At 42.8% G+C, this 18,527-nt stretch overlaps 1 protein-coding gene across 3 annotated transcripts in view; it reads right to left on the reverse strand.

Moving 5' to 3' along the window:
• cmip (c-Maf inducing protein) overlaps window positions 1-18,527 on the reverse strand; it is a 235,850-nt gene that overhangs the window by 44,113 nt on the left and 173,210 nt on the right. For all 3 annotated transcript variants that reach the window (XM_068049180.1, XM_068049181.1, XM_068049182.1), the window contains exons 8-10: window positions 6,174-6,277; window positions 5,767-5,871; window positions 3,505-3,894 (exon numbers count right to left, since the gene is read on the reverse strand). In XM_068049180.1, coding sequence (XP_067905281.1) covers window positions 3,505-3,894; window positions 5,767-5,871; window positions 6,174-6,277 — 599 coding nt within the window. The remainder of the gene's footprint in view (window positions 1-3,504; window positions 3,895-5,766; window positions 5,872-6,173; window positions 6,278-18,527) is intronic.

Raw genomic sequence — 18,527 nt, forward strand, 5'->3', positions numbered from 1 at the left:
TCATTAATATGATTATAAATAGCTTAGACCCCAGCACTGATCCTTGTGGCACTCCACTGCTAACTTGAAAATCCCCTCTTTATCCCTACTGTCTACTTTCTGTCCATTAATAAATCCTCCATCCAAGCTAATATATGACCTCCAACTCCATGAGCCCTCATCTTGCATATTAACCTCTGTGTGGCACCTTATCGAATGTTTTTTGGAAATCCAAGTATACTGCATCTATTGGTTCTCCTTTATCTATCTACTAGTTACATCCTCAAAAAACTCTAATAAGTTTTTCAAACACAATTTCCCTTTTGTAAAACCATGTTGACTTTTTCTGATCAGACTATGATTTTCTAAGTGCACTGTTCAGACTTCCTTAATAATAGATTCCAACATTTTCCTGATGACTGATGTCAGGCTAACTGGACTGTAGTTCACTGTTTTCTCTCTCCCTCCTTTCTTGAATAGTGCAGTTACATTTGCTAACTTCCAATACACTGCGATCATTCTAGGTTCCAGGGAATTTCAGTGCATCCACTATCTCTCTAGCTACCTTTTTTAGAGCCCTAGATGTAGGCCATCAGAACCTGGGGATTTGTCGGCTTTTAGTCCTCAAGTTTCTCCAACTAGTGGACCCAACCACAATGCAGTGCCTGATGGCCAATGTCTCAGCTTCCATTGCAGCACAAGCAGCTTCCACCAAAAGTCTGAGTGCTGCAGTAGAAGCTCAGACTGACGTCATACGAGGTCAGCTTGCTGCTCTACAAGATCAGACTGCTGCCATCATGGCTATAGATACCAGTGTTCAAAGGGGCTTTCAGGGTGTTACAGCAGTTTAGCAATCTGTCCTTCAACAGAGAACTAGGATTGCTGAAGTGCCATTCCAGGGGAGTGGCATTGGCTCCAGGTAGTACGATCCTGCTGTCCTCTCTCAGGATGACAATATTCATCCTCCCACCACTGCCACTCCACCAGTTACCTTGCTGATGCCTGTCAGCCACCCAACACAGACTGCTGCTGCCCATGCCGAGATGGTGCAGTCTGAAGCTGGAACTTCTAGGCCACAGCAGCTTGAGACTGTCTTCCAAGGCCATCCGCAGTCTTCTCCATTGAAAGTCAGCAGCCTTCCATCAGCCATGCTGCAGCCATTGGTGTAGCACAGTGTAGGAGCACTAGGACTGATAAAGGCACCTGGAATATGCACCAAGTAAATGCATTTGAGTGATCAGTTTAAGATTGCAATATGGCATAATTTAATTGAGGAATTTACAATGTTTATTTTGTGTTGGCTTTTATTTTTGCATTGTGCCCAAAATAATGATATGATGGTTAGTGACAGAAGTGTGGGAATGTTGGTGATTGAGGAACTGGGGTTAGGTTTCTAGTATCATAGTTGAATTAGCTCTTCCTGCATAGCCTGTGCAGAAAAGGGCTATCTAGGTTACAGCCTTCCTTCCTTTTCCTACTCTTCTGCACCCCCCTCCTCCCTCTTCTAGTAGATGGTCCTGCTCTGTGTGGCCTCTGTTCATTCTCCCAACCAAGTTCAATTTCATGAGCAAGGCCAACCAGTGCATCCATATCTGGCAGTAACTGGTTTGTACAGAGGTTTTGAAGTTAGCAAAAAGTACTTCAGCATCTTCCACACCACTCACTTCTGAAACTTGAAAAAAGCTTAAGCACCAAAAACATGCAGAATTCTAGCAACAGCCAGAAGAAATCAACCAGCAACGAACCTGTAAGTGGTTGATGATCCCTTTAAATAGCGCTTGTGGGAGGTCCTTCATGCTGCTTAACATGTGTTCAGCTGTGTGAGGTTAAGAGTGTGTAGCCAGCGTGTGGGGCTCCAAAATGGTGGCACTGGTGGCAAATCAGTGTTACACTCTGATTGACGTCATGATCTGCCTGCTCCACATACTTCCAGTGGACCTAAGGGAACGCGCACTAACCCCTTTACCAGGATGGCATCAGAAGTGTATGTGCATGCCACGGATGTCATTTTGAGACACTAAGGGCACTCAGAGCACCCAAAAAAACAGGCACAAACGAGCCCAATTACTGGCCCAAGGTAACATATTAAAAGGTATCAAATCCAACACAACATTGGCCAGGAAATTGTGGGTGAAGTGTAAGGATAAGTACTAATCAATGCCCAAAATTCAACAGTATTTAAACTGTAGTAGTTTAGTAGTACTGTGCAAAAACATTTCACAGTATTTTGCTTTTATTTAAACATTTGGAACTGAGCCAACTATTGCAGTGGGAGAGAAAGATGCTTTTTGTGATTTGGGCTCACTGTTACACAGCCATCATTTTTAGCACACTCTACCATCTTGTCTACAAACAAAACACTGGTGTACCACAAACCTAGATAAACACATTGCTTGTTTGTTAATGCCTCAGCCTCACAGACATGCTCTAACTGAGCACATGGGTGATGTTTGCAGATTTTTCCACTAACATACATTAACAGGTGAAACTTGTTCAGCAAAACTGAAGTGATCTGTTCAGCTATCTATCAAATTGCGAGTTCCTCCGAGACCCATTAGTGTCAGTATCTTGAGTTATATAAGTTGCTAAAGGTAAAACAATAATTCCATCGTATCAAACATGCATGCAATTAAATACCTTCCAACATACATTTAATTATAGTGTCAGTTTTCATGCTATCTTTAGCTTCCTTATATTATTAAAGCTCTTCTGAATCCAACATAAATATCATGTTAGAGGAAGCATTTGTTGCTCCTTACAAATGCATTAAGTAGAAATCACTAGAAGTCATTTTAGGAATATATACATACAAACACAAGTGATGATCTTAAAGACAACAATGATCCTTACAAGTAATAGGATAGATTTTCCTCTCTGGGTGTCCACTGAGTGTCTGACAGACATAGCATACACAATAGGAGTCAGCTGCATGCACTTTTCATCCTCCTGGCCATTTGTATGGCTTGGGCCACAGATCTTGTGGAAGTCAGAGCTGGCCTCTCAGCCCTGCGACTACTCCTGGCTACCGTGATCAAGGCCTTCTGATGACAGCAGCTGTCAGAAGCTCGCAGAGTGCACAAATTGGAGAGGGCCGGTTAAATAAGAAATAATTACTGTCTCTATGTCTTTGGCCCACCCAAAGGATGCTATGGACCTCAAATCATTTGTGGCTCAGGCGAAGGCCACTGATTCAAAACTCATCAGGTGTTCTTCTCATGGGATACCTAATGAGCAGACCTAGGAAAGAGGTGGGGGGAACCCATTCCATCTCATTACATTGCCAATCCTGGGTGTGTGTCTACTACCCTTATGTATCCTGTTAAAGTCACAGGAAATCCCAGGGCAACACAACGTGAGCAGAGACCGGGTCTTCATTCCATTTTCGTCTTACTTTACAAGAGGAATATCTCCTTTAAATAATAAGTATCCGAAATCCTCCCAGCTAATGTTAATCCTTGACTTAGTGTAAATCAGAACACACAACTTAACATAACCCAGGCATGCTTTCAGAGTGGATCTACTTACAGCATTTTGAGGATTTCCACGTAGCAGCCGAGGACCCGCTCAGCCTGTGGGCTTAGTTCAATGACCATGGTGCTACACGTGGGGCTGACCAGCAAACAGTCAATCAGGCTGGGCTCACTGTCACTGTTGCTGCTGCTGTTGCTGCTGCTGCTATTACTACTACTGCTGGTGCTCCCTTTCAGTTTCTGATTAACCATATTGCTCCTTTCCAATTCTACGTGGATCTCGGTTGAGTTCACAATGATGGATTTCATCCTGGCGTCAGTGGTGACCTCCTGTGACATAAGGTCAGGACTGCTATGCAGCAGCCGGAGCGGCAGGTTCGGCTTCCGATCACACTGTTGCTGACAACCGTTGCGTATTTCCTTCAGGCTGGGTGAATTGTCACGACTACAGAAGAAGACAGATAATTGTATGGACTATTAAACTGAGGAGAGAACTTAAAAAGTGTAATCATTTAACTAAATATATAAATAGCTATTTATTTCTATCTTCACCACAAAATGCTGAACGAGTGACCAAAGCCAGAAATATGTGTTGATGTATTTATCTAAAGCATGACCAGATATGTTTTTAATCCAATTTTAGTCTTTTTTTGTTATTAGTGACGGACTGATAATTCCATCAGTCCTCTCTAATCTGTTCTACTTTATTCAATAACTAATACACTTTCAGTACCAGTACTGTTGGAAACTATTTGTAAACCTGCAGAACAATGAGAATGTTGCAATTATTTGGTTAGGAATGAATTTGCAGCCATCACTTGTGCATTGTTGATACAGGTCTATGAAACACCTGTCCTAGTACCTTCCTTGCCTCATACCTTTCATCACTTTTTATACCCTCTTCACTACACGGCTGTTTAGACCTTGCACTAATTCTCTGGCTGATGGAATGATTGTGTTGCAGATTTCTCCTTAACGCAAAAGGATTATGGTTCTCTGTGGATCAGTCATACTGCCTAGCAGAAGCAAGCTTTGGATTTTCAATATCTGATGCAAATGCACATTCTGTTCTATGGCTTTGAAAGGCATATGTTATACATTAAAGAAGCACAGACCTCATCAAAAGACGTCTGGCAAATGGTTTCTTATTTAGGGAAGTAGAACCATGGATTCATTTTATCATGAAGATGTTATTCAAATTTGAGGAAGAATTTTGAGATCATTTTTATCACACTGCATTGCATGTTTGCAAAAAAAAATGCAAAGGTTTTCATGAAGACATGGATCCTTTAAGAAAACAAAGTGACTCCTGACAACGCAGAGCAATCACGGACATCATCAGTGTGCGTGAACATTTGCCAGATTGCCAGTATAAATGCACGCATGTGCACACATGATGTCACCATGTAATGAAGTCCTCAGCCCTCAATAGCCACCTCCAGTCACCCGAGCAGTATCCCGCTCCCTCCAACTATCCCTGCTTCAATCGCCGCTTACCCCACTTGGCCGCCTGCTACTGCCTTCCCTCAGCCACTCACTTCTGCCCTCGCTGCTTCCCCCCACCCGACCCCCGGCTGCTCATTTCAGGTCTCGCCACTTCCCCTCCTCAGCCACTCACTCCTGCCCTTGCCGCTTCCCCCCCTCAGCCGCTTGCTCGAGGCCTCACCACACCCCCACTCCTCTTGGCCGATTGTTCCCTGCCTCGCCACCCGAAGAAGCGACAGAAAATGAGCCACCAAAGAGCAAGGCGGGGTGCAAGTGGTGACGGGGCAACGTGGGAGCGAGTGCCCAAGAGGACAGAAGCGGCCCAGCCTGGAGAGAGCAGCCAGAGGTGAGAGTGGGTTGGGGGAAGCGGGGAGCGAGTGGCGATAAGAAGGGCGCAGGAGGGAGTGGTGAAGAGAAGCGCGATGGCAGGAGGGAGCGGGTACTGTTGGGGGTGGGATGGAAGCGGCGATCGCAACCATTGAGGGGATTTAGGTTTAATTAGTATTTTGTGATAAATTGAGCAGCGCCATCTTTATTACTGGCAGCAGTGTGAGACGTCAGAGACAGTGATGTTTCAGTGGATGAGGCTGCATTTGTGCATGTGCTAGTACTGCGCCACCTGGTGGTTGCATTGTCAGCAAATGCAGCCTTAAGAAAAATCATTCACAACACTCATTAGAGGTATTCATGCCTAGCATACCATTACATGGAAGAAGGGGAAGACCAGGAGCCACTTTACAACCTATTCAAGTCTAATGAGACACTGAGCCATTATTCAATCAATCTAATTTTGTATTAAGACATTTAATAAACATCAAACTTTTGTACAAACCTGTTAATAAACTCTTCATAACAAGAATAAATGGCAGCTAAGCAGACAGCTACAAGGTTTGGTAGGACCCTTGGATGGGGACACTGGCCAGTTGGACCATGCATACTGTAACATAAAATAAGTGAAACATATTATCTAAAAGCAGTTTATACACTAGAAACTGAAAATGTAACTAAATAATGCACAGTTATAATGCTCTAGAACTATTAAATTTAAAATAGCATAAAAATTAATTAATTAATAATGCAATTAGATACTTAATACTCTGTTTATTAATTTGGACAGAAGTTATTTTTTCATCTAAAGAATATTGTATCAACTTTCACTGTGAACCCTTATTCTTCTAAATACATGGGTCATAATGTCATTTCACCAGTTAGTCAGGAAGAATGTAAAATTGTGGATACCTGTGAATGAATTTTTTCACCACCTCCATTCCAGCATTCAGTTCATTCAAAGCAAGAATATACTCCTGAGTGAAAAGTCTCAATCGAGGACACTTGCCAAAATCCTGAGGAAAGAAGGATAAAACACTGTTTGATTCATCAATGTCTAGTGTGGCTGAGCCATCTCTTACAAGCAGTGTCGCCAGCTCCACCAAACACTGCTATAAGAGAATTTTGACAAGAGTTATACTACAGGCCATGCGTCAAAGCACTGAAAAAGAACTCAAAAGATCTAAAGTGCCAAATCAGAAAAACATAAATGATTTAATAGAGAAAAACCAAAAGTGCTTGAAATACTCAGCAGGTTCAGCAGCACTTGTGGAGAGGGAAACAGAGTTAACATTTCCAGTCAATGACCCTTCATGGATTGAGTATTTCCAACATTTTCTGTTTCTCTCTCGGATTTCCAGCATTGCTGTATTTTGCTTTCATTAATGATTTGATATCAAGCCCCTGCATGAATAATTGGTCTGAAAAATTTAATTTAAAAAATGGAACTTGGCAGTTCTTTTAAAATTTGGCTTTTGTGACCTGATCTCTCCTGTCAGGACTACCAATTAGAATCTGGATACAAAACAGGTGAGGGTTTGCATCAGGTCATGGAACCTATATCATAGTAAACAAAATAATTTTCTAAAATCATATTTTATAAAGTTATTGAAAAATAGATTTCAGAGATGAAAAATATTAGTGCCAGTTCTTACAGTTCATCTTTTTCTTCATCACCTTGATGGTTTAACAGGCAATGTCAATGGCATTGACTGGTGGAACACTAAGCCAAACAGACTACCCAGAATATCCACCCCTTCAGCAGCTATTGAAAGAGCTATTTTGACAGCTCCCATAATGCAAGACCAAAGAAAGGGTTCGTACCAAATGTCAAAAAAAAAGGAATCATGCTTCTTTAACAGTAGAAGACAACCAACCACATTGCACAGCACGGCTGGATTAACAGTATAGACCCACACACATGTTGATTTTTATGAAAAGTCTTGGCAGAAGGACACCACCGTCATTAGCTTCGCTTGGAAAGATATTCAGGTTTTCTCTGACAATATAGGCAAAATGCCATTCATAATTTATTGCTTTTCAATCCTTTAAGCAAATGTCAGTCCCAGTGGAGTTCAAAATATATTAACCAGCATTTTTTTCAGTTAGCACAAAACAATGTACCGCATAACTCATGGGAAATCAGTTGCATTCATTATAAAAATATTTTCAGTAAAATTAAGCCAAAACCTTCCTTAGTTTGTTAATATTTAATGAATATATCTCTAATGGTTCTGAGGTTCTTACAGATTGCAGTCACTTGTGGCCATTAATCAAATCAGTGTGCCAAACAGAGGGAGGATTGTCGAAGTTAACTATTAAGTATCAAAACAACGTACAAAGAAACAGATTTCCTTTCTCTGAAATGTTCTTCAAATTTGATCTCTGAATCAACAAATCCAATGCTAACTATTTTCAGATTATTAGAGTTAAATCTTGTTAACAACGCAGAAAATTCATAGAAGAGAATGAGACAAAAGCAACCACAAAGTTTCAACTCCTTGTTGCTGTAAACTACTCTTTGCCTATTTTCCCTGAGCTAAAAACTTTGGAGTGAACATGATTGAATGAAACCATTTGGCCATCACCAATTTTAAAGATGCGATATATTGTTGCTGAGCAGGAACGCCTTAACTCTTGAAATGTGCAACCATATACACTATTACTCACAGAATATAATTACAGACAAAGCAAGAGATGAACTTTTTACATGCCTTCTAACAGAGCTGGGAAAATAGGCTGAATTTAGTCAAGTCAGCGGGCATCCCGCCTTCAGGCCGAAAAGGCGAGGGAGAACACCACTTCGGTCCTTTGGAACCCCCGGAAGAATTCAACAGCGCTAAGGCAATTAACTGCCTGGCGCCATCGTCCCCATCCCTTTAAGGACAGAAATCCCGCCTCCCAGAGCTGCCGGCCAATCAGAGGACTGACAGCGCACTAGCATCAGCAGCACCACCGGGAGCAGTGGCCACTGCCAGTATTGCACCAGGCCTGGGACCAGGTCCAGCAGTGGAGCCCCGAACCCCAGGTAAATGAGGTAGGGTCGCAGGCCCGAGCAAGGGTGGGCATTAGGGGGGGTATTAACGGAAGGGCGGCCTTCCTGCCGGGGGCACTCTGTGGGCCACAGATTGCTTTACTGGGTGACCTCTCCATGTGGCGGAGGCATGCCCTGCCGTTGGTTTAATTCTAGTGGTGGCAGGAAGGCTGTCTTCGGCCTTTCCCACCCCTGACTTAACTGCGGTGTGACGGGCCCTCCACCTCCAACGTCTTCCGCTGCAATTCGATGTGCATCCCTGCATCCTAGCCCATCTCCCGGGGGCCCATTAACTTCCGCCCAATATATTTTTAATATAGCTGAGATACTCATCAGTAAAATGGTAAGTCCAAAACTGAAATAGCCAGTATCCTACTGCCACGTCAAAGGAATCTGTTAGTCAATAGTACAATGAGGATTACCATCATTCCCAATGTCCATGGAAAGCCTATGGCTGGAGTCAGTGACTGAAAGGCTCAAATTAAAATTCCATCTTCAATGAACATTAAAACGGTCATTGTCTGTCAATGAGTACATTTCATTATGGTTAAAAACATAGAGTATAGTTGATTGGCAAAGTGGTTTATCACTGACCATTGAAAATGGGATTCAAAAAAAGATAAGAATTCACCCAGCCCTGCCTTAGAGAAACACACCTCCTAAGTTCTGCCAATCATAGAACACAAATAAAAGTGGTGTGGTAGAGCCTGCAGCTTACTCAGGCTTATCTTTCAAACGCAGGAAGAAGCCAAATGGAGCATTGGGCACTTCAAGTTAACTGGGTTCATTTCTGCCTTGCATAGATCATTAAGACTTAAATCACAGCATTTATCCACTGAGATTTTAAGCAAGGGCGCATTTCATTTGTGTCATCTTAGTCCATTTATTTAGTACAAATTAACAGATTAAGAGAACTTGAACTCCATACTAAATCAATGCTCACAATAGGAATTAAAAAATCTGTTCGACAAACTGACACTGCATCTTGATGGCATTTTGTTTGCACATTACACTCATGCTTGTAGCTAGAAACGTAAATTCAGCACAAGTGAAATCACTTCTGTCTCTCACGAATATCAGTGCCAAAAAAAATTGGCTTTGATTGGGAAACCTTGGCTCTAATATATGCTTGAATTAAACAATGCCAAACCTGTAACTCTTTTGAAGCGGGATCAACATTGCACAGTTAGATGATCTCAATAGTATCTGAGATTACCACTGGTTGACATCATGGCTGACGTAGGCCTAATTGTTGCAAAAAGGAACTACTCAATTCATCTCTGCCCCCTCACTCACTCTAACCTGTCCCCCTCTGAACTTGAGGCACTCCGTTCTCTCAGGTCTAACCCCGACATGGTCATCAAACCTGCAGACAAGGGAGGTGCTGTTGTCATATGGCGTACCGACCTCTACCTTGCAGAAGCTCAACGCCAACTCACGGACACTTCTTCCTACCTCCCTCTGGACCATGACCCCACCACCGAACATCAAGCCACCGTCCAAAGGACTGTCACTGACCTCATCAAAATGGATAACCATATGAAACAGAAGAAGGAACAGACGATCAGGAGACAACAGCGCATCAGGATTCGTTTTGGACTGCTGGAGCAAACAGCATGCGCAGACATGATGGGTCCAAAGGCTTTCTTTTGTGCTGTAAGTATCTATGCTACTTGGCCACAAAGAATTGGCTACTGAGGTCCTGGGTCAGAAGTCAACCAGAGCTGTGTCATCTTCTCCAAGGAGAAGCTAACACACACCATAGGGTTTAGTTTAGTTTAGAGATACAGCACTGAAACAGGCCCTTCGGCCCACCGAGCCTGTGCCGACCATCAACCACCCATTTATACTAATCCTACACTAATTCCATATTCCTACCACATCCCCACCTGTCCCTATATTTCCCTACCACCTACCTATACTAGGGGCAATTTATAACGGCCAATTAACCTATCAACCTGCAAGTCTTTTGGCATGTGGGAGGAAACCGGAGCACCCGGAGGAAACCCACGCAGACACAGGGAGAACTTGCAAACTCCACACAGGCAGTACCCAGAATTGAACCCGGGTCGCTGGAGCTGTGAGGCTGCAGTGCTAACCACTGCGCCACTGTGCCACCAGTAATGTTCAACTATATCCTCAAGTGCTCTTTCTCCACCTCCTACCAGACATGTTGTCCTAGGTGCAGGGTTCCCTGGAGTGGCAAGCAGGACCATTTTCCTGGTTAACATGTCATTCTGCACCATCTCTACCTTACCAGCCATCAAACTGGAGCACTGCACCATCAAACAGGTTCATTAATGCCCTTTAGCGAATGAAACCTGCTGTCCTTATCTGGTCTGGCCCATATGTGACAGCAGTGGTTGAGTGGTTCGAGAAGGCCCCCTACCACCACCAGTTTCTTAGGGCAACTAAGGATGAACAATAAAGGCTGGCCTTGCTAGTGACACCCACATCCAGAGAATGATATTTTTTTTAATTCCTTGGCCACAGACTCAGTTTCCTGCCTCCACATTTAGTGTGTCAGCCACTGGGTTTTACCAGCAATTTTTGCTACCAATACAACATTTTGTAAGATTAACATTTTTTTTTTAAATGCTAACAGTCTTTCAAAGTCTACCACCATTCTGATCTCATATATTGTCACCTACCTTTAAGCGACTGCATCCCTTTAATTGTGCCTATTCCTTTGTAAACAGCCCCTGAAACCTGTTTACATGAAATTTATCCCCCGTGATGAACTCCCAACATCGCGCTCCAGGTGAGTTGAGAGCTTGCCCATACCATGTAAATTAACCTGCTCTTGCAAAACCAGGCGGGATCAGCCCACTCATGGGGCCGGATTTTCGAATACTGGTGGGGTCGGGGTCGGGTGAGAACGCGATTTAAAAATCACGGTCCCAGAGGGCATCTCTGGATCACAAATTTTAGTCTGACAGGAGATGTCAAGTGATGGCAGCAGGGAGGGAACGCTTGCCTCCAATTAATGGCACATTAAGCTCCTAAAGGAGCTTGTTAAGGGGCCAGGGAGGTCGGGACTGGAATTTTCAAATGGGATTCTGGCAATATTCAGGTGCATGCTAATGGAAACAGGCGAAGGGAAACTTTTTTTTGAGCTTAAAAGTTATGGGACGCTCGGGGATCTTGCACCAGATCATGTGCATTGGGCTGAATTTTACCAAGCCCATGATGTCAGGCTTCTGGGTGGCCCCCCTCTGCCGCTGGATGACAGGACCTGGATTTAAATATTTAAATTGAGATGAATACATTTAAATCAACTTACCTTGAATATTCCAGGCCCGCTGTGATCTTCGCCGCCACGGCCGGCACTCCCGCGCCTTCAATTCTGGGGAGGGGGGGAGGAGCTAAGATCTTTTCTGCGGGGCAGGGGTGCAATGGGGTCAAATAAGCATCGTCAGTGTAGGGGATTTTGGGAAGAGGTGCACTTTCAGCTTTGTGCAGTCTGTCGGGGAGAAGGTCAGAATTCAAAGGTAAGCGTTTTGGGGGAAAAGGGCAAAAACTTCCTGTAAGTTTTATCGGGGGATTGGAAAGGGGCGTTACAATGTTATTTTGTTAATTTTGGGGAGCTTTCATTTCAAAACTTCACATTTGCCAGCAGGGCTGGCTGCCCTTTAAAAATGCGCCAGTGCCTGCGTACAGGCAATTGACACCATTGCCAATGACGGACAGCCTGCCCCCTCCACGTGATTGGGGCAGTGGGGGGGGGGGGGGTGGCCAGCATGGGCTATTGAAATGAGCTGCTGCGCAGGCGATTGTGGGTGGCTGTTCGGCGGGCCACCATTTTTTGAGCTCGCTGCCGCAAGTAACGGTGATATAAAATCCAGCCATTACCTCAGATTTGGATGCTTTCACACCATCTTGTTGGTTTATACAACTGGCCCTCGAAGAAGCTGCGTGCTCTCTTCTGCAAGGCAGTGGTAGGCCCCATTATGGCTGCCCCCTGCCTTTGCCACTCATGCTCCTGCCTCCTGGAGGTGCTCGGCACCATTAATTGGATGCCAAGCTCACCTCCTGCCCAATTAGGGCATTTATATTTCAAAATAGTGTCACATGAGTGATGCAGTTGGTGTCAGAAATGATCTGGGCGTCTGGTTCCCAACCACATTTTGAAAATCCAGCAAGTGGTTTGGCTGGTGCTAATAGCATATCAATTGATTAACACCTCATCAGAAAATCTACCCTGAGATTTTTTTCAGTCTCGGCAGCATTCAAAACAATCAAACCGCTATAACCATCAGTCTTTGTGAAGGTGGGATGGCAAATTCCAAAATTCTGGTATGTTTCAAGGCAAAGCCCCATATTAATGCCAGATTACGATTGTACTATTAGGGTTTGGACACTAGCTTGCCTGAACTCAAAGTGAGAAATGTTAGCCCAAATCAAGTTTGACAGGCCCTTCGGCCCACCGAGTCTGTGCCGACCAACAACCACCTGTTTATACTAACCCTGCAGTAATCCCATATTGCCTACCACCTACCTACACTAGGGGCAATTTACAACGGCCAATTTATCTATCAACCTGCAAGTCTTTGGCTGTGGGAGGAAACCGGAGCACCCGGCGAAAACCCACGCAGTCACAGGGAGAATTTGCAAATTCCGTACAGGCAGTACCCAGAATCGAACCCGGGTCCCTAGAGCTGTGAGGCTGCGGTGCTAACCACTGCACCACTGTGAATAGTCCATAAACTCAAGGCAAATGTGGCTTCATTACTCACATCTAACATATAGAGTAAATAAACTCAATGACAGATGAGTGCCTATACATGTAAGACAAATCTTTGTAAAATATGGTGTGATTGCCTATTGGGGCCAGACTTTGCAGCCACATCCATGTACTTAGATTTATCAATTTAACAGGACATTGCAAAAAATCTGTTCATGACACCTGTGAAAGTTACTCTTCCTGTATTGTGTATTAAAAGGGTCCTTCAATTTACAATAAGATTTTTTAGTGGAAGTGAGACAATCAAACGTGTCATTTCTCATACTGATGGTTTTGCTTGATGGCCACAAGCCATGACCCAACTATAATGATACGTGACTTCAGACCGTATCCACATCTATCAATCTGATTGGCTTGTTCTTTATTTGACTCAAATCCAGAAGCTCATGCGGCGTTGACTCCATGTAAATATGACAACATAAAACAAGTATTTATGATCACTTTGGTATACAAATTGTAAAATATTCAAATTTGTGAGGCCATCAGTTTTAATGGATGGAAATCATGGGCAGCATGCCTGTGCAGGGCTCCACATCGGTCACACCCATTCATAAATGTTTCCTCCAAGTTTAGTCCTCTATGTGCAAAGGCTGTGATGGAAAAACAGAACCAGAGCTGCAACTAGCTGCAGAGGAACAGGTCCCATACGTAGCTGCAGCATTAACTATGGACCCATATAAGGGAGGTTCCGCTGTATGCTGAATTTAAAGTCATAACAGGCTGCACCACTGTGCTATGATATAGCTTGTCACTGTGGGCAGAATCTTCATGATACAGAAAATAATTGAGGTTCGGGACCATTTCCTGACCCTGTTGGTGTCTGCCGTCAGCACGGCATCGCAATGACACCGGAGGAAGTCAATTAATAGGTCGCCTCCAAGTCTGCAATCCACTTAAGGACAGCGGATGGGACAGTGACATGGGAGGCCCAATGAGAGGAGGTGGGCACTGCTGAGGGAGGTAGATAAGCACAAGGGCCCCCCACCTCCAAAGCCATCTCCAAGGGGCTGTGAAGATTCTACCCCATGACTATTCCACAAGTCAAGTTAATGCTTGTTTTTTTTATTTGATCCTGGGATGTGGGCTTCGCTGGCTATCCCAGCATTTATTGCTCATTCTTAATTGCCCTTGAGAAGGTGGTAGTGAGCTGACTCCCTGAACCGCTGCAGTCCATAGTGCTGTTAGGAAGGGAGTTCCAGGATTTTGACCAGGCGACAGTGAAGGAACGGTGATATTGTTCCAAGTCTGGATGTCTTAGAGGGGAAACTTACAGGTGGTGGTGTTCCCATGTGCATTTGCTGCCCTTGTCCTTCTAAATGGTAGAGGTCACGGGTTTGGAAGGTGCTGTCAAAGGAGCTTTGGTGAGTTGCTGTAGTGCATCTTGTATATGGTACACACTGCTGCCACTGTGCGTTGGTGCTGGAGGGAGTGAATGCTTGTGGATGGGGTGCAAATCAAGCGGGTTGCTTTGTCCTGAATGGTGTCGAGCTTCGTGAGTGTTGTTGGAACTGCACCCATCCAGGCAAGTGGTGAGTATTCCATCACACCCCTGACTTTGCCTTGTAGATGGTGGACAGGCATTGGGGAGACAGGAGGTGAGTTACTCACCGCAGAATTCCCAGTCTCTGACCTGCTCTTGTAGCCACAGCATTTACATGGCTGGTCCAGTTCAGTTTCTGGCAACTCCTAGGATAATGCTAGTGGAAGATTCAGCATTGGTAACGACATTGAACGTCAAGGGAGATGGTTAGATTCTCTTTCGTTTGAGATGATCATTGCCTGGCACTTATGTGACCTGAATGTTACTTTCCACTTATCAGCCCAGCCTGGATGTTGTCCGGGTCTTGCTGCATAGGGACATGGGCTGCTTCAATATCTGAGGAGTTGCGAATGGTGCTTAACATTGTGCAATCATCAATGAACATCCCCACTTCTGACCTTATGATGGAGGGAAGGTCATTGATGAAGCAGCTGAAGATGGTTGGGCCGAGGTCAAGTAGAAAGGAAATATGTCCTTCATAAAGAAGAAGGGAAAATGAATCACAAAAACAGGACCATACTACTTTCAGAGACATGGTTAAGGGCAAAGGAGCTGGATTATTTTCTAAACTGTATCAGGAACAACAGTACACAGCACCACAGCACCAAAGATTTGCAGAAGGGATAAAATAAAGTAACAAAATGTTGAAATATAGCAAAAACAATCACCATTTCATTGTTGCTTGCACACTGTTTAAGGCGTACACTGTTCGACTGTACTGACAAACCAATCAGATCAATTTTTTGCAGCAATATGCAATTGGCTATTTGCGTTATAAAAACATTTCCATTACTCAATAATTAATCTGAAGAAAAAGGAGAGGCCTTAAAAAAGTTGGCACGATTCCTTTTAATTCTCTGTCCTCCTTCCCCCACCCAGAAAAAGAGGAGCTTGTGTTTCCAGCCAAACCACAATTTCATCTGAGTCAAATCTATTTCACAAGTATATGCTGCTCACCTCAGAAAAGCCAGTATTGACTTGCGTGGATTCTTACGTGGCAGCTAATGTTTTACTAAACATTGAGTATATTTGTTGAGTATGTTCAAAGCTGAAATCAATAGATTTTTGGACTCTAAGGGAATCAAGTGTTCTGGGGAGCAGACAGGAGAATGGAGTTGAGGTCAACATGATCTTATTGAATGGCAGTCCCAGCTTGAGGGGCCATATGGTCTATTCCTGCTCCTATTTCCTATGTTCTTATATTAAACCACAGCTTATCAAGTGTATTCTCTCAGTAAATAGAGTATAAATGTATTCACACACATATTATGTCTTCAATTTATGATTATAAAAGGGAAATCATTCACAGGAAGTTATATTCTCATGTGAATTCAAGTCGTAATGTGTTGCTAAGGATGTGCACAATTCCATTTCTGTTCAGATCAGCACAGCATTCTCAATCAGTTCTAAATAGTGTCAGGTATAATCTACTATAGGTAGATTTTTTTTGTCACTTTAGGCAGTTTTGTCACTGAGGAATGAAATGAAAGTACCACTTATGGAATAGATATAACTTTAAACCTCCTCAGTATAATAATGTCCATAATAAGAGGGATAGTCTATAAGAGCTCTACATTACTTTTGAACAAGGGGGTCGAGTCTCTGCTGGTTATATCAACACATGGAATTGGTCGGACCAGTACAAAAGATCAGGGAATTTTAAGTGCAAATGAGTTAGGCCAAAAAACACACACATCTGTGTTTTTTGTGATCTTTTACGCTGTTTCAGGAGTTGATTTCACACAAATCAGGCCCCGTCCACTAAAGTGTCCATGCCTCCAGGCTGAAATGTCAAGAATCTGCCGGTTGCTCTGGTTTGGAACGGCTCTTCAAACTGCACTAATTTTCTTAAGCACAATTCAAAAAGAAATTAATCCCGAAAATGTTCAATTTATTAAGAAACTGACTAACATATACTAATGAAACTACTAAATGGTTCAGTACAGTTTTTCTAAGTCATTTTTAGTGATTTTAAATCCAGTCACTGCTGGGGAACTGGACGCCTTTATTAAAAATGCTTGTTTGGTGATAAACCTATTTTCAGCAGTATTAATAAAATTGAGCCAGGTTACCACTCATACAAACATCAAGGAATTACATTCTAATTAAAAGGAAAAAGAAAATGATTTATGCTTGTGATTATCCAACTTTATTTTACTGGAAACTTGAAGTATATCCTAAGCAGTGCAATTGCAAGCACATTTGGGTACAATTTACCTCTGCACCCATGTACTACCTGGGAAAACCTTATAAAGTTGTTCTATTGTATATGTACATATACACGTTGTACGTTTTCAAATTTCTGCATGGGATGTCAGCGTCACTAAATCCATCCCTAAATTGAGTGGGCCAATGCAGATGCCAGTTAAGAGTTAACCACATTGCTGCGGGTCTGGAGTCACACATAGGCCAGACCAGGTAAGGAGCGCAGATTTCCTTCCCAAAAGGACATTAGCGAACTGGATAGATTTTTAATGACAATCCAGTAGTTTTATGGTGTTACTGGTGCGAGCTTTTTAATTCCAGATTTGTTTAATTAACTAACTGAATTCAAATTCCCTAGCTGCCATGGTAAGATCTAAACTCATATCTCCAGATCATAAATCCAAGCCTCTGGATTACTAGTCCAGTAACATAACCACTATGCTACCATTTTAGTAATTCTGACTGTTACCAGTAGCGGCATCAATTAAAGTTTGAGCTCAGATTGCATTGCTGGACATTTGCCATGACTTCGAGCATCAGTCTCTGGCACTTTCCTTACTCCGGGATATCTTATCACGCCATCAAATTCACACCAATATTTTAAAGTTAATCCCTGTGGCATTATACTTCATCATACAAATCTATTCAAAAGGACTCACACTTCAGTTGACACATTAGTCTTCTGACAGTCTAATATATTTGTTAAATTTACTTCTTTTAAAACACAGAAAGAGAAGTGTTTATTTATAAGCCCACTGACAAAACAGGCTAATTACAATTCTCCTAAATACTGGAAATACTGCTGGCAAACCACAGCATCTGCACTGTCCCCGCATTCCTGAACTTCAGGATGAAAAGCAGATAGTGTAGCAAAATTGATGCTGCTATGTCAATCTTCAAGATACATAATAAATGTAAGCATTAGATGTGGGAGTTCTATGTCAATTGCAATAAATGGGAATCAATTATTTTATATGGCACCTTTTACAGCTGTAATACCCCTACCTACCCACTTTGCTATCATTCTGGTGGAGCTTACAATGGAAAATTTGTATAGGACATTCAGGAGTATCAGTTAGGCAGAAAGGAGACAACATGCCATGATGCTGGCATCTGTCTTTTAACTGGATCCACTTTCTCATTAATCATTCTTTAGCTGTGTTAGGAAACCTACACAAGTTGCTGTAGTTTCTGTACTGCATCGAATACAACAAAAATGTAATTAAACCTTCCAAATTATTATAGAAACCGAGTTAGCATTGACAGTTTCTATTTTACCACATTTGTTGTGCTCTTCAAGGTTGGGAATGAATTGTTTCCCGCTTTGAACAAAGTGTTAGCATCAAACATTTTTATATCAAGCACAGCATGGGCTAGATAAATAATAAAAGCCCAATACACTGCCCTGCGCTATGCCATAAGCCTATTCTCTGACAAGCGCTCATTCTTTTGGTGCCTTCCAGTGAGACTGCCAACTTAGGGCCAAATTATTAATGGTTTCCTTTCTAGAGTTGTTCGGTTCAAGATGTAATAATTGTTACATAAGTCTCTTGCTTTATGTGGTTTTTGAAGCAGTGTTGTTCTACTTTATACTCAAATGTAACTTACGCAAAAAAAATTGCTTCCACATAACACACTACAATTTGACGTCGTAGTCCCATTTTGAGCTGTTCTCCACACAGTTAACACCAGGATTCTCTAATTCTGCAATTTAATACACTGCGGTCAAGCCATATTCAATTA

Source organism: Heterodontus francisci, chromosome 17 (assembly GCF_036365525.1).
Source record: "Heterodontus francisci isolate sHetFra1 chromosome 17, sHetFra1.hap1, whole genome shotgun sequence".
NCBI classification, from domain to species: domain Eukaryota; kingdom Metazoa; phylum Chordata; class Chondrichthyes; order Heterodontiformes; family Heterodontidae; genus Heterodontus; species Heterodontus francisci.